Source organism: Mizuhopecten yessoensis, unplaced genomic scaffold, assembly GCF_002113885.1.
Source record: "Mizuhopecten yessoensis strain PY_sf001 unplaced genomic scaffold, ASM211388v2 scaffold8261, whole genome shotgun sequence".
Taxonomy (NCBI): Eukaryota; Metazoa; Mollusca; class Bivalvia; order Pectinida; family Pectinidae; genus Mizuhopecten; species Mizuhopecten yessoensis.
Window position 1 is genome coordinate 273,920 of NW_018407459.1, and position 14,820 is coordinate 288,739.

A 14,820-nucleotide genomic window follows, 5' to 3' on the forward strand; every position below is an offset into this window, starting at 1 on the left:
GATCCTCGACAGGAAACCAACACCCCATAGTCCTCTCCGACCATGTCTAGGATAAGAACATCAGGGGTTCTCTCTGATTGTGTGTTAGACCAATACCTCATAGTCCTCTCCGACCATGTCTAGGATAAGAACATCAGGGGTTCTCTCTGATTGCGTATCCCCTAGTCCTCTCCGACCATGTCTAGGATAAGAACATCAGGGGTTCTCTCTGATTGCGTATGGGACCAGTACCTCATGGCTTTCTCCAATTATGTTTTGAATATGATTGGAAAACGTTCTGGGGAGCAGAACTCTGGAGATAATCTTTGAGGTAACTAAGGTGGCCTAAACAAAAATATTGATTGTCCCTGTACATCATCAGAGAGAAACCTATAGTTAAATGACACTTGGGTACAGATCCTCGACAGGAAGGTCACTGGTGGTTGGAGAGAGCCTCTCAATTACAGGTTCTGGATATGATCTAAAAAGGACCCCGAGGTACAGGTCCTGGTCAGGAAGGACACTGGTGGTTGGAGAGAACCTCTGAATTACAGGTTCTGGATATGATCTAAAAATGACCCCAAGGTACAGGTCCTGCACAGGAAGGACACTGATAGTTGGAGAGAACCTCTGAATTACAGGTTCTGGATATGATCGAAAAAGGACACCGAGGTACAGGTCCTGGACAGGAAGGACACTGATAGTTGGAGAGAACCTCTGAATTACAGGTTCTGGATATGATCTAAAAAGGACACCGAGGTACAGGTCCTGGACAGGAAGGACACCGGTGGTTGGAGAGAGCCTATAAATTACAGGATCTGGATATGATCTAAAAAGGACACCGAGGTACAGGTCCTGGTCAGGAAGGACACCGGTGGTTGGAGAGAACCTCTGAATTACAGGTTCTGGATATGATCTAAAAAGGACACCGAGGTACAGGTCCTGGTCAGGAAGGACACTGATGGTTGAAGAGAGCCTCTGAATTACAGGTTCTGGATATGAACGAAAAAAGACACCGAGGTACAGGTCCTGGACAGGAAGGACACTGATGATTGGAGAGAACCTCTGAAGTACAGGTCCTTGTCATGATAGGACAGGATGAAGACTCTGAGGTGATCCAAGGGATGATCTCAGAGCTTAATCCAGAGTGCCAGTCACCCCAGCAAACACACAAACAAGGGTGACCATTGTTACAGCTCTTACTCATCCCTCTCTAAGTGTTAGGTCAGAGGTTAAGGGCCAGGAAGGAGCGACACAATAGCTTATGTATATGTTGATATGAAGTAAACAATGTGTAGAGTTTTTTGAACCTGTGAAATATCAGTTAAGTATTCTTCAGACTACATTAGCATGCCTCTGAATTATGACAATACATATGTATACTAGTTGGATGTTTCAACATGTTAATCACTTGATATTCTGACATTTTTTACAATGAAGTTTGATATTTCTACAATAAAGTGGTGACAGTATGTCTCCATTAACAAAATAATAAAACCTAAATTTACTAATAAACATAAACAACACCTTTAACAAATTGTATGTCCAACATAATTGTCTGGGTTTGACATTTATAGAAATATACAAGCCTTTCACATCAAATTCCAGTCCATAATTGTAAACCAAGCAATTTTATTTGATATTATCTGTTAACAAAACTGAATTGTTTTTGATTAACATATTTTGACATTTCTGTGGTGAGTTGGGATTATGATAAGAGAGTGCTTACAATACAGTCTCTGTGTACAGCCTGGGAGAAGGAGATAGGAGGGGGAGAGATGGGAAGGGGGGAAACCAGGATCNTACCACAGCCACACCTCAATTTGTCAGCCTCAAGTATCAAGGGTGAGGGTTATCACCAAACTGGGGACTGGGTAACGTCACATGGTAGTCTGTCTGTGACATATTTGTATATACCATACCAAACAGCTACACACTCTGGCACGCACTCACACCAGGGGACACACTCACACCAGGGGACAGACAATTTGTCCACATGGGAGGCAACGCATGCCAAAAAAAGCAAAAAAGATTTTATAATGATAATCATATTCATTCAAAATATATCTAATCTAATAAACTGTTGAAATGAAATAGACCTATCTCAATAAAGAGCATCACAGTCTATTGGAGTAATAGCACACTTGCAGAGTATCAACCCTCTGGTCTGTTTAATGTACACTTTTAGGGAGAGTAAAACCTCTGGTCTGTTTAACTACACTTTTAAAGAGAGTAAACCCTGTGGTCTGTTTCCTTTGGTCTGTTTTAGTACACTTTTAGAGAGAGTAAACCCTGTGGTCTGTTTCCTTTGGTCTGTTTAACTACACTTTTAGAGAGAGTAAACCCTTTGGTCTGTTTCCTTTCGTCTGTTTTAGTACACTTTTAGAGAGAGTAAACCCTGTGGTCTGTTTAACTACACTTTAAGAATGAGTAAAGCCTGTGGTCTGTTAAACTACACTTTTAGAATAAGTAAACCCTGTGGTCTGTTTCCTTTGGACTGTTTTAGTACACTTTAAGAGAGAGTAAACCCTGTGGTCTGTTTAACTACACTTTTAGAATAAGTAAACCCTGTGGTCTGTTTAACTACTCTTTTAAAGAGAGTAAACCCTGTGGTCTGTTTAACTACACTTTTAGAGAGAGTAAACCCTGTGGTCTGTTTCCTTTGGTCTGTCTTAGTACACTTTTAGAGAGAGTAAACCCTGTGGTCTGTTTAACTACACGTTTAAAGAGAGTAATCCCTTTGGTCTGTTTAACTACACGTTTAAAGAGAGTAAACCCTTTGGTCTGTTTAACTACACGTTTAAAGAGAGTAAGCCCTGTGGTCTGTTTAACTACACTTTTTAAGAGAGTAAACCCTGTGGGCTGTTTTAGTACACTTTTAGAGAGAGTAAACCCTTTGGTCTGGTTTAGTACACTTTTAGAGAGAGTAAACCCTTTGGTCTGGTTTAGTACACTTTTAGAGAGAGTAAACCCTGTGGTCTGTTTCCTTTGGTCTGTCTTAGTATACTTTTAGAGAGAGTAAACCCTGTGGTCTGTTTCCTTTGGTCTGTTTTATTACACATTTAAAGAGAGTAAACCCTGTGGTCTGTTTTAGTACACTTTTAAAGAGAGTAAACCCTGTGGTCTGTTTCCTTTGGTCTGTCTTAGTATACTTTTAGAGAGAGTAAACCCTGTGGTCTGTTTTAGTACACTTTTAAAGAGAGTAAACCCTGTGGTCTGTTTTAGTACACTTTTAGAGAGAGTAAACCCTTTGGTCTGGTTTAGTACACTTTTAGAGAGAGTAAACCCTTTGGTCTGTTTTAGTACACTTTTAGAGAGTAACCCCTGTGGTCTGTTTTAGTACACTTTTAGACAGAGTAAACCCTGAGGTCTGTTTTAGTACACTTTTGGAGAGTAAACCCTGTGGTCTGTTTTAGTACACTTTTAGACAGAGTAAACCCTGAGGTCTGTTTTAGTACACTTTTAGAGGGTAAACCCTGTGGTCTGTTTTAGTACACTTTTAAAGAGAGTAAACCCTGTGGTCTGTTTTAGTACACTTTTAGAGAGAAAACCCTGTGGTCTGTTTTAGTACACTTTTAAAGAGAGTAAACCCTGTGGTCTGTTTTACTACACTTTTAGAGAGAGTAAACCCTGTGGTCTGTTTTACTACACTTTTAGAGAGAGTAAACCCTTTGGTCTGGTTTAGTACACTTTTAGAGAGAGTAAACCCTGAGGGCTGTTTTAGTACACTTTTAGAGAGAGTTAACCCTGAGGTCTGTGTTAGTACACTTTTAGAGAGTAAACACTGTGGTCTGTTGTAGTACACTTTTAGAGAGAGTAATCCCTGAGGTCTGTTTTAGTACACTTTTGGAGAGTAAACCCTGTGGTCTGTTTTAGTACACTTTTAAAGAGAGTAAACCCTGTGGTCTGTTTCCTTTGGTCTGTTTAACTACACTTTTAAAGAGAGTAAACCCTATGGTCTGTTTAACTACACTTTTAAAGATAGTAAACCCTGTGGTCTGTTTAACTACCCTTTTAGAGAGAGTAAACCCTGTGGTCTGTTTAATTACACTTTTAGAGAGAGTAAACCCTGTGGTCTGTTTCCTTTGGTCTGTTTAACTACACTTTTAAAGAGAGTAAACCCTTTGGTCTGTTTAACTACACTTTTAAAGAGAGTAAACCCTCTGGTCTGTTTCCTTTGGTCTGTTTTATTACACATTTAAAGAGAGTAAACCCTGTGGTCTGTTTTACTACACTTTTAGAGAGAGTAAACCCTGTGGTCTGTTTTACTACACTTTTAGAGAGAGTAAACCCTTTGGTCTGGTTTAGTACACTTTTAGAGAGAGTAAACCCTGAGGTCTGTTTTAGTACACTTTTGGAGAGTAAACCCTGTGGTCTGTTTTAGTACACTTTTAGAGAGAGTTAACCCTGAGGTCTGTGTTAGTACACTTTTAGAGAGTAAACACTGTGGTCTGTTGTAGTACACTTTTAGAGAGAGTAATCCCTGAGGTCTGTTTTAGTACACTTTTGGAGAGTAAACCCTGTGGTCTGTTTTAGTACACTTTTAGACAGAGTAAACCCTGAGGTCTGTTTTAGTACACTTTTGGAGAGTAAACCCTGTGGTCTGTTTTAGTACACTTTTAAAGAGAGTAAACCCTGTGGTCTGTTTCCTTTGGTCTGTCTTAGTATACTTTTAGAGAGAGTAAACCCTGTGGTCTGTTTATCTACTCTTTTAAAGAGAGTAAACCCTGTGGTCTGTTTAACGACACTTTTAGAGAGAGTAAACCCTGTGGTCTGTTTCCTTTGGTCTGTTTAACTACACTTTTAGAGAGAGTAAACCCTTTGGTCTGGTTTAGTACACTTTTAGAGAGAGTAAACCCTGAGGTCTGTTTTAGTACACTTTTAGAGAGTAAACACTGTGGTCTGTTGTAGTACACTTTTAGAGAGAGTAAACCCTGAGGTCTGTTTTAGTACACTTTTAGAGAGAGTAAACCCTGAGGTCCATTTTAGGACACTTTCAAGGTGTACCCTGCAGTCTGTGAAAGTGCTTTTTCAGAATCAAAACCTGCAATCTGTGTGGATATACTTTCAGGGTATATTTTGAAATCACTAATAATTTCATTGATTTCGTGGGCAATTTAATCTCAATCCACAAATTCATATCTCCACAAAGTAATAACAAGTTTGACATAACGCCATTCTCAATATGATTGAGTACCCATAATCCACAAATCCATGTACCCACGGAACAGTGTTTTTTTCGGGAGACAAGGAAATTCTGGCAGAAAATATCTGATTTCACAGTACCCTGTACAAAGTGAGTACTTTTAGAGTATACCTTGTGACTTATATGAACACACTTTCAGAGTATTCCATGTTACCTGTATGTGAACACTTTCAGGGTATTCCATGTTACCTGTATGTGTACACTTTCAGAATATTCTGTTTTACCTGTATGTGTACACTTTCACAGTATTCCATGTTACCTGTATGTGTACACCTTCAGAGTATTCCATGTTACCTGTATGTGTACACTTTTAGAGTATTCCATGTGACCTGTATGTGTACACCTTCACAGTATTCCATGTTACCTGTATGTGTACACCTTCAGAGTATTCCATGTGACCTGTATGTGTACACTTTGAGAGTATACCCTGTTACCTGTATGTGTACACTATCAGAGTTTTCCATGTTACCTGTATGTGTACACTTTCAGAATATTCCGTGTTACCTGTATGTGTACACTTTCATAGTATTACATGTTACCTGTATGTGTACACTTTCACAGTATTCCATGTTGCCTGTATGTGTACACTTTCAGAGTATTCCATGTGACCTGTATGTGTACACTTTGAGAGTATACCCTGTTACCTGTATGTGTACACTTTCAGAGTTTTCCATGTTACCTGTATGTGTACACTTTCAGAGTTTTCCATGTTACCTGTATGTGTACACTTTCAGAGTTTTCCATGTTACCTGTATGTGTACACTTTCAGAGTTTTCCATGTGACCTGTATGTGTACACTTTCAGAATATTCCATGTTACCTGTATGTGTACACTTTCATAGTATTCCATGTGACCTGTATGTGTACACTTTCAGAATATTCCATGTTACCTGTATGTGTACACTTTCAAAGTATTCCATGTTACCTGTATGTGTACACTTTCACAGTATTCCATGTTACCTGTATGTGTACACCTTCAGAGTATTCCATGTTACCTGTATGTGTATACTTTCAAAGTATTCCATGTGACCTGTATGTGTACACTTTCAGAGTATACCCTGTAACCTGTATGTGTACACTTTCAGAGTTTTCTATGTGACCTGTATGTGTACACTTTCAGAGTATACCCTGTTACCTGTATGTGTACACTATCAGAGTTTTCCATGTTACCTGTATGTGTACACTTTCAGAATATTCCGTGTTACCTGTATGTGTACACTTTCACAGTATTCCATGTTACCTGTATGTGTACACCTTCAGAGTATTCCATGTGACCTGTATGTGTATACTTTCAGGGTATTCCATGTTACCTGTATGTGGACACTTTCAGAGTATTCCATGTGACCTGTATGTGTATACTTTCAGGGTATTCCATGTTACCTGTATGTGTACACTTTTAGAGTATTCCATGTGACCTGTATGTGTACACCTTCACAGTATTCCATGTTACCTGTATGTGTACACCTTCAGAGTATTCCATGTGACCTGTATGTGTATACTTTCAGGGTATTCCATGTTACCTGTATGTGGACACTTTCAGAGTATTCCATGTGACCTGTATGTGTACACCTTCACAGTATTCCATGTTACCTGTATGTGTACACCTTCAGAGTATTCCATGTTACCTGTATGTGTACTCTTTCAGATTATTCCATGTTACCTGTATGTGTACACTTTTAGAGTATTCCATGTTACCTGTATGTGTACACTTTCAAAGTATTCCATGTGACCTGTATGTGTACACTTTCACAGTATTCCATGTTACCTGTATGTGTACACTTTTAGAGTATTCCATGTGACCTGTATGTGTACACCTTCACAGTATTCCATGTTACCTGTATGTGTACACTTTTAGAGTATTCCATGTGACCTGTATGTGTACACTTTCACAGTATTCCATGCTCCCTGTATGTGTACACTTTCAGAGTATTCCATGTGACCTGTATGTGTACACTTTCAGAGTATACCCTGTTACCTGTATGTGTACACTTTTAGAGTTAAATCTATGGTCTAAAAAATATTTCCAACATCTTAAGATATAAATCTGCACAGAAAATGATTTTTTATTTTTCTATGAAAATCTTCTTGACTGATTTCCATGTTGTAAGAAATTACAAGTACATATATATACTTCTTAAATTAAGTAATTTCAGTAGAGTATGCCAGGATGCATGTTAAAAATTAATGTAAGTGCTCAAGTTTCTTCAGGTTGAAAATAGCCATAAAACAGTTTTCTTGCAAAAAGTACAAACAATGCTTTTAGACTCTGCAAAGGTCACTGACACTGAGATTGGCTCCGTCTCTGTTCCAAACTATCAACCTGGCTATGTTCATGTGGTGTATCCTCACAGATGGTTTCCAACAGATGGCTATATTTGAAGTTCTGCTGTCAAACAGGTAAAAAGTAGCCTCTTGCCACCCCCTTCTTCCCGTGTGTTATGCACAGGTCTGCATGGAAACGTAACTGTTTTATGTCCTAGTGCATCATTCTAAGTATAGCTAAACTGTACCAGGCACACAGAATGTGCAAGAATAACAGAAGTTTGTAGAAGTTAGAAGTTGTTTATCTGAAGTGCAGCCAGACTGATTCCCAATCAGATCACAGGCAAGAATTGATATAATGTTTTGTTTATTACGAATGTCAACAATAAAACAAAACTTTAAACATAATCTGTAGTTGAAGGGTTTTAATTTAATCACATCAAAGGGAAGTAATGGCATCTAAATGATCTAAAGTGATGGATGAAGACGAATGAATTTACAGAAACAAAATGTATATAAAACACGGCATGTCTTGGCTGAAGTGCAGAAAGGCAAAATAAATCTTTGGTAAGTAATTTTTAGCCAAGTGATGCTGTGACCTTCACCTGTGATCTTTAGCTTCTGTAGCTTCATAACTTTATCATTGTTCTTTAAGAACACTTGCTCTTATTTTTTCTATGAGAACACTTACAGTTTGTCTATTTGTTTCAAAACATGAATTTTGAAACTTATCAATTTATTGATCATAATGATAAGATTAAGACCACAGATTAAGCACAGTCTTAATCTTATTATTAAGATCAATAAATTGGTAAGTTTCAAATCTTGGGAACAGCTCTGTTCAAACAATGTATTCCAGAGTTATTTTGGTGCGCAAATCATAAGACCTTCATTACTGGTAGTTCTATGTAAGTCTCATTTTCTTCCCTTTTTTTCTTTATATATGTTGAACTGATAGTCATGTCCTCAGAAAATGCAGCACGTTGTATCATACTGCTGTGTATGAAACTCTCCTTTCAAAGTAAGGTTGTGAATAGTAAGATTGACTAGAATATCAATATATAAGAAAGACAAAAAGAGATTTCTGATTTCTGGCAGCAATACTTTTATTCTGATCAAGCAGCTTGAAGATCTAAATGAAATATGCAAAACTAGATACCAAGAAGAAACTACTCAAGAAATTTGAGAAAGATCTGTACTTTATTTTCTGAGAATTAGTGATAACAAACTTAGTGATCAAATTTAGGTTGCCATTCTTTTTTCTAGTCAAGCTAAAAATGAAACTACACAACTAAGAACCAAGAAGAGCCCATCTAGATAGAAACTTTGAGAAAAGATCTGTCCAGTACTTATCAGAAAAACGGCAATAACAAAATTTCATGTCAATATTAAAAATAGCCATATAGACATGAGCAAATAAGGACCAAATAAAACCTGCTTATGAAATTGGAGAAAGATCCCTCCAGTTCTTTTTGAGAAACAGATATAACAATCTTTCTCAAAAATCAAAGATGGCCACCAGGAGCCATTTTGTTTTTACGATCGGCCTCAAAATAAACTATGCACAACTAAGGACGAAGGAACCTACATCATGAAATTCAAGAAAATTCTGTCCAGTATTGATGCCCAGTGGACAAATGACGACTGATTACAGACCATGGATGATGAAAGGCGGTTTAGACAGCCCACCATCTGATGGTGAAGGACTAAATATGGCTGTTCTATTCGTTGAACAAGCTCAATCAATGCTTCACTTCACACAGTTGATATACACATCAAATGAAAACTTAAACAAAGTTATATCAACATGCGGCCAGTACCTGGCAACTGCCCCAATTAGGCCTCCAAACCATTTACTCAGCCAACATGGCATCTGCACAGATGAGCCCAGAAATCATCTGATTCTTAGAGGACATACATGTATATATTTTATACGAAGTAATAGATAAAACTTACCAGGTCAAGGTGTCCTTTACGAAGTTCCAGCACTCCAAGGTTATTATAGGCTTCTGCATGGTCATTGTTATTGGCTAAAGTTAATCTAAAACACTGGTACGCTAACGTCATATCTCCTATACCCTGTAAATAGACAAGTACAAAACACAGGTAAGCCAGGTCATATCTCCTATACCCTGTAAATAGACAAGTACAAATACTGGTATGCTAACATCATATCTCCTATACCCTGTAAATAGACAAGTACAAAACACAGGTAAGCCAGGTCATATCTCCTATACCCTGTAAATAGACAAGTACAAATACTGGTATGCTAACATCATATCTCCTATACCCTGTAAATAGACAAGTACAAAACACAGGTAAGCCAGGTCATATCTCCTATACCCTGTAAATAGACAAGTACAAATACTGGTATGCTAACATCATATCTCCTATACCCTGTAAATAGACAAGTACAAAACACAGGTAAGCCAGGTCATATCTCCTATACCCTGTAAATAGACAAGTACAAACACTGGTAAGTAAAGGTCATATCTCGGATACTCTGTAAATAGACAAGTAAAAACACTGATCGATCAAGGTCATATCTCCTATACCCTGTAAAAAGACAAGTAAAAATACTGGTAGGTCAAGGTCATATCTCCAATTCCTTGTGAATAGACCAGTGAAAACACTGGTAAGTAAAGGTCATATCTCGGATACTCTGTAAATAGACAAGTACAAACACTGATCGATCAAGGTCATATCTCCTATACCCTGTAAAAAGACAAGTAAAAATACTGGTAGGTCAAGGTCATATCTCCAATTCCTTGTGAATAGACCAGTGAAAACACTGGTAAGTAAAGGTCATATCTCGGATACTCTGTAAATAGACAAGTACAAACACTGATCGATCAAGGTCATATCTCCTATACCCTGTAAAAAGACAAGTAAAAATACTGGTAGGTCAAGGTCATATCTCCAATTCCTTGTGAATAGACCAGTGAAAACACTGGTAAGTAAAGGTCATATCTCGGATACTCTGTAAATAGACAAGTACAAACACTGGTAGGTCAAGGTCATATCTCATATACCCTGGAAATAGACAAGTACAAGCACTGATAGGCCAAGGTCATATCATCTATATCCTGTAAATAGACAAGTAAAAACACTGGTTAGTCAAGGTCACATCTCCTATACTCTGTAAATGGAAAAGTACAAACACAGATAGATCAATTATGAAAAGTTTCTTGTTACACAACCAATAAGTGTTTCTATGTGACGTTTCAATGACTAGTATGGTATGTACTCTATCACCTTCATCAAACAAATGACCAGTGAGGTGTATGCACACAAAGGTGTAAAATGTTTACTAGTTGTCCACAAATTGATGTCAATTTTGCTACGCTATAAGCGTATATACAATAGTTGTTATATATCTACGGAAATGACTCGATTCATTTGTTTACTTCTTGGTCATAGATGTGCAAGAGTTTATGAGCCCCCTCATCTCAATTTAGAACTAGCCCACTGCGGCGTGTCCAGCTGGCTTCCTTTATCTGTCGCTTTAACAGATTGCTCTCTCTGTCCAATACTTTGGGGTTATCCCAGTCAATCACATGATTTTTCTGTGTGGCATGGTCTGTAATTGCTGATTTATTTATCTGGGACTCCGACTGCTTACTTTCTGATCTAGTGAATTTCCTTCCTTCTTGGGTTTCCGTATCTTTACGGTGTTCACCATCCGGACCCCAAACCGCCATTCGGTCTATCCAATATATGATGCATCACAGTTTTTACATCTGATTTTGTATATGCATTCTGCGACGTTTTCACTGATAAATCAAGGTCATATTTCCTATATCATGTAAGTTGACAATTAAAACACTGGTAGGTCAAGGTCATATCTCCTATAAGATACCCTGTCCACTTGATGAGACTACAAACATGAAAAGTATCTTAAAATCTAAGGTTTTAATGAAAAAGAGTAAGAAAACATGGCAAGTATTGGCATTAGGATATATTTACTGACCAGACACATGGCTGGAGGGTGTCTATATAGCTGCTTACAAAGGATTGGAGACTCATGCATAAGGACCAGGAAGACGTTGATTTCCTTACATATCAAGGAACATCATTGTAAAATACTTTGGCAAACCTCACTGGTGGTTCTGACCATGCAAAGTAAACTTAAACAAAAGTCAACAATCCACATCATTACTGTTAACTAATGGCAATAGTAGTATGTTAGCATCATCCAATACTGATAATAGACTGATGATGGAGGATGTGCTGCTCAAGTGATGATATACGATCAGTTTCAGGGTGACAACACATACACAATACATCTACCTATGTTTGCTTGAGGATATCATTATGCACATGAACTGGAGAAATGAATGGGTCCATCAGTACATAAACCACAAAAATGTTTCATAACACTACACTGAACATATAACATATGTTCATTCATAGAACAAGATCACAAGTATTCATGAATATTTCATTTCACAAATTAAATCTCATAAATAGCAAGTTAAAAAGATAAAGCCATAAATATCCAACCTTCCTTAAAATGCATACCGATTTAGCTAATAGGCAAAAAATAAAGAAGCACACCTCAAAACCAGCCAAAATCAACTTTGTAATTTGATAAACTATTTTAAAGAACAAAGAAGTTTTTCATTCATAAAAACAATTGGCCACTACATTCCACATCAATCACATGTTTACTTAACTTCTTACCAGAAGATGCTGTTTTACCTTGTGATATAGCCTATAAACATCTAGTCATATGTGGTCCCCATACCGTCACGTGGTTTTGATTATTTACAATTGTCAAAACTCTTAGTAGTTTGTATGCTTAACATAGGCCTGTCCAGATCTATATTGCTTCAGGACTTTCAGAAAATTACATGGACAGTATACTCTTTGGTTGATTCATTAAATACATACGGATATGCCAGATACAGGGTATTGTATTTAATGTTTTAAAAACTGAGCAGATTAATGTCGGACAGGTATTTATGACAGGTGTTTACTAAATATTGCCACAAGACAAATATGTGATGGTAAGGCTCTACTCACTAGGTCCTACATTAACCCACGGAATGTTACCACATAAATCAACACATATATGCATATTTTTGTATAAAGTTATGTAAAAATATGTCATTAAATGTATATATATAACCATATAACCTTCCTCAACACCCACACATTGACGAAATGAAATTGCCTGGATTTGTTAGAATTCGGGCAAAAACATTGATTATCGTAGCTATTCTGGAGCCAAATATGACACTGGCAATCTGTGAATTTTCTAGTGAAACATGAAAATGGAGGAACGTTACTGAGGGCTTCATTGTGGTACCATGAGTGTGAGCGCAATATGGATTGGAGGGAGGTGGATGGTAGTGGGGAAGATGGCTGATAGCCTGTTTGGGATCACTCATTGGACTGGGAGAGATGTCCAGAACTATGGATACCCTCTGTGAGCCCCTATTGGATGAGATAGAGATAGTCCTGACAGAGACAAAAATTGAACATAAACCACTACGGACCAAAGGAACCTACTTACCGGTACCTACTTGAGAAAATTAAGAAACCCCCCTCCCTTCCAAGTACATCTCAAGAAATGACGTTAAGCAAAAAAGTACTGGTACTTTAATTGTCAAAATCCAAAAGATTGCCACCTCGCAGTCATCCTGTTCTTCCAACCAGTCTTAAAATACACAACTAAGGGCAAAGGGAAATTTACGGAGGAAAATTAGAAATCTCTGTTCAGTAACTGTACTTCTTGGGAATTAACAAAAAAGTGAAATATCTAAGAACAGATAACAGATGGACCACAGATGAAAGATGAGTTGAACAACCCACAATCTTATTATAATAGTGGCATTAAAAGGTCAGTTACTCTGGTAAAACTTCTAACACAGGTTCATTACAGCAAACAAAAAACAGCGTGTTTAAAAATATTGGATAACTTTTGGGTGTCCAGACAGGACCTCATCTAAAGACAAAGAGAAGGACATATCTGAGTATCTCTAACTTCACTCAGGGTTTGTAGGTGTATTATAATATTGTTACAGAAGAACACGGATAGACAACCTGATCCAGTATACCTCCTTCAAATGTTGTGATCGATAATAATGATGGCATGTTCCACAAATCATTGACAGATATCCTGATATTGGACTGGAGGGGCAGTGCTCAGAAGAAAGAAGAATGGCGAGATGATGATTGACCTCCTCATTGGAACCCCCTCTGAATGTACGGCTGAGTAAGTCTGTATACTGGGGCTCACTAATTACCATCAATGACCCGCCAGCCAGAGTTCTCACACCTGCCTACCCGTGTAATAGACTTCTGTGATAGACAAGACACTTTACTTGATTGAAACATTCCTTCATTACACTGGCCCACAAAACAACTTTTTTTTATTTTTTAGGAAAGGGTTGTTATGGTTACAACTTTTATAAAGTAGCAGGTGCCCCCATCTAAATGGCCAGTATCAGAGAAACTTGATGGAGCATTGTTAACAGCTAGGTGGGATAGTGGTGCTGTCATTTAGATGGAGGCAGGGGGCACCCTCCCAGACTTAGGCACTTCCTCTCACTCATCCCCACTAAATCAATTTTTAATTCATCTGGAAAATTCCTGAACCAGTTTGCCAGTTTGGCTACTTTAGTACAACTCTATCTAACCAATAAAAAGTGTATACCCAAAAAAATGTTTCCTTACCTATTTAGTTAGAAACTGACAGCAACATTATCTAAACAGTCTTATTTATCAATTAGCAGTTATTTACTTATTTACTTACCGCAGTATATATATAGAACAAAATTGGTGGTGTGAAGAAAGTCTGACAGATACTTACATCTCTTTGTGTTATGATCAGTACATTGTATATCATTGTAATTATCACTTGTAATCATTAAGCAAATCCTTGCAAGATTTTTTTGTAAAGAAAATAAAATGTACCACAATGGCTAAGAAACACAACAATGTAAACAAACTTGGGGGAGGGGCGGTGGGAAACAGCACGATTCAAACCCATAAACTAGTAAACCATACACAGCTACATGTACTCTACCGATGAAGTCACCGGCGATGGATCCAGCTTTCACTATTAATCATATCACTAATGTCATACAACACACTTTGCTGATTGATTTTGGAGACAGAAAACTGTAACTCAGACTTTCACCATCTCTGAACCAATGGCCGCTTCCATCCTTAATATATAGTCATGGGATAGCTAGTGAAAAGGAGCAAGAGCCAAGGAATGATGTTGTTTATAGGGATTCGACATCTTTCACCTTTGTATGACATCCAGCTGGGGTTCTATCAGAATCCACAGGTAGTATCTACAGGTGCATCATCTCAAACATGGACAGTATACTGGGAGCAAAGAAGCAACTCATAGTTCATAAT

The 14,820-nt window shown here is 37.8% G+C and overlaps 1 protein-coding gene across 2 annotated transcripts in view; it reads right to left on the reverse strand.

The window, feature by feature from the left end:
* Positions 1 to 14,820, reverse strand: part of LOC110455536 (tetratricopeptide repeat protein 8-like) — a 60,529-nt gene that overhangs the window by 33,114 nt on the left and 12,595 nt on the right. The window contains exon 9 of one of the 2 annotated variants that reach the window (XM_021505720.1): positions 9,403 to 9,525. In XM_021505720.1, coding sequence (XP_021361395.1) covers positions 9,403 to 9,525 — 123 coding nt within the window. The other variant, XM_021505721.1, reaches the window with a different exon arrangement.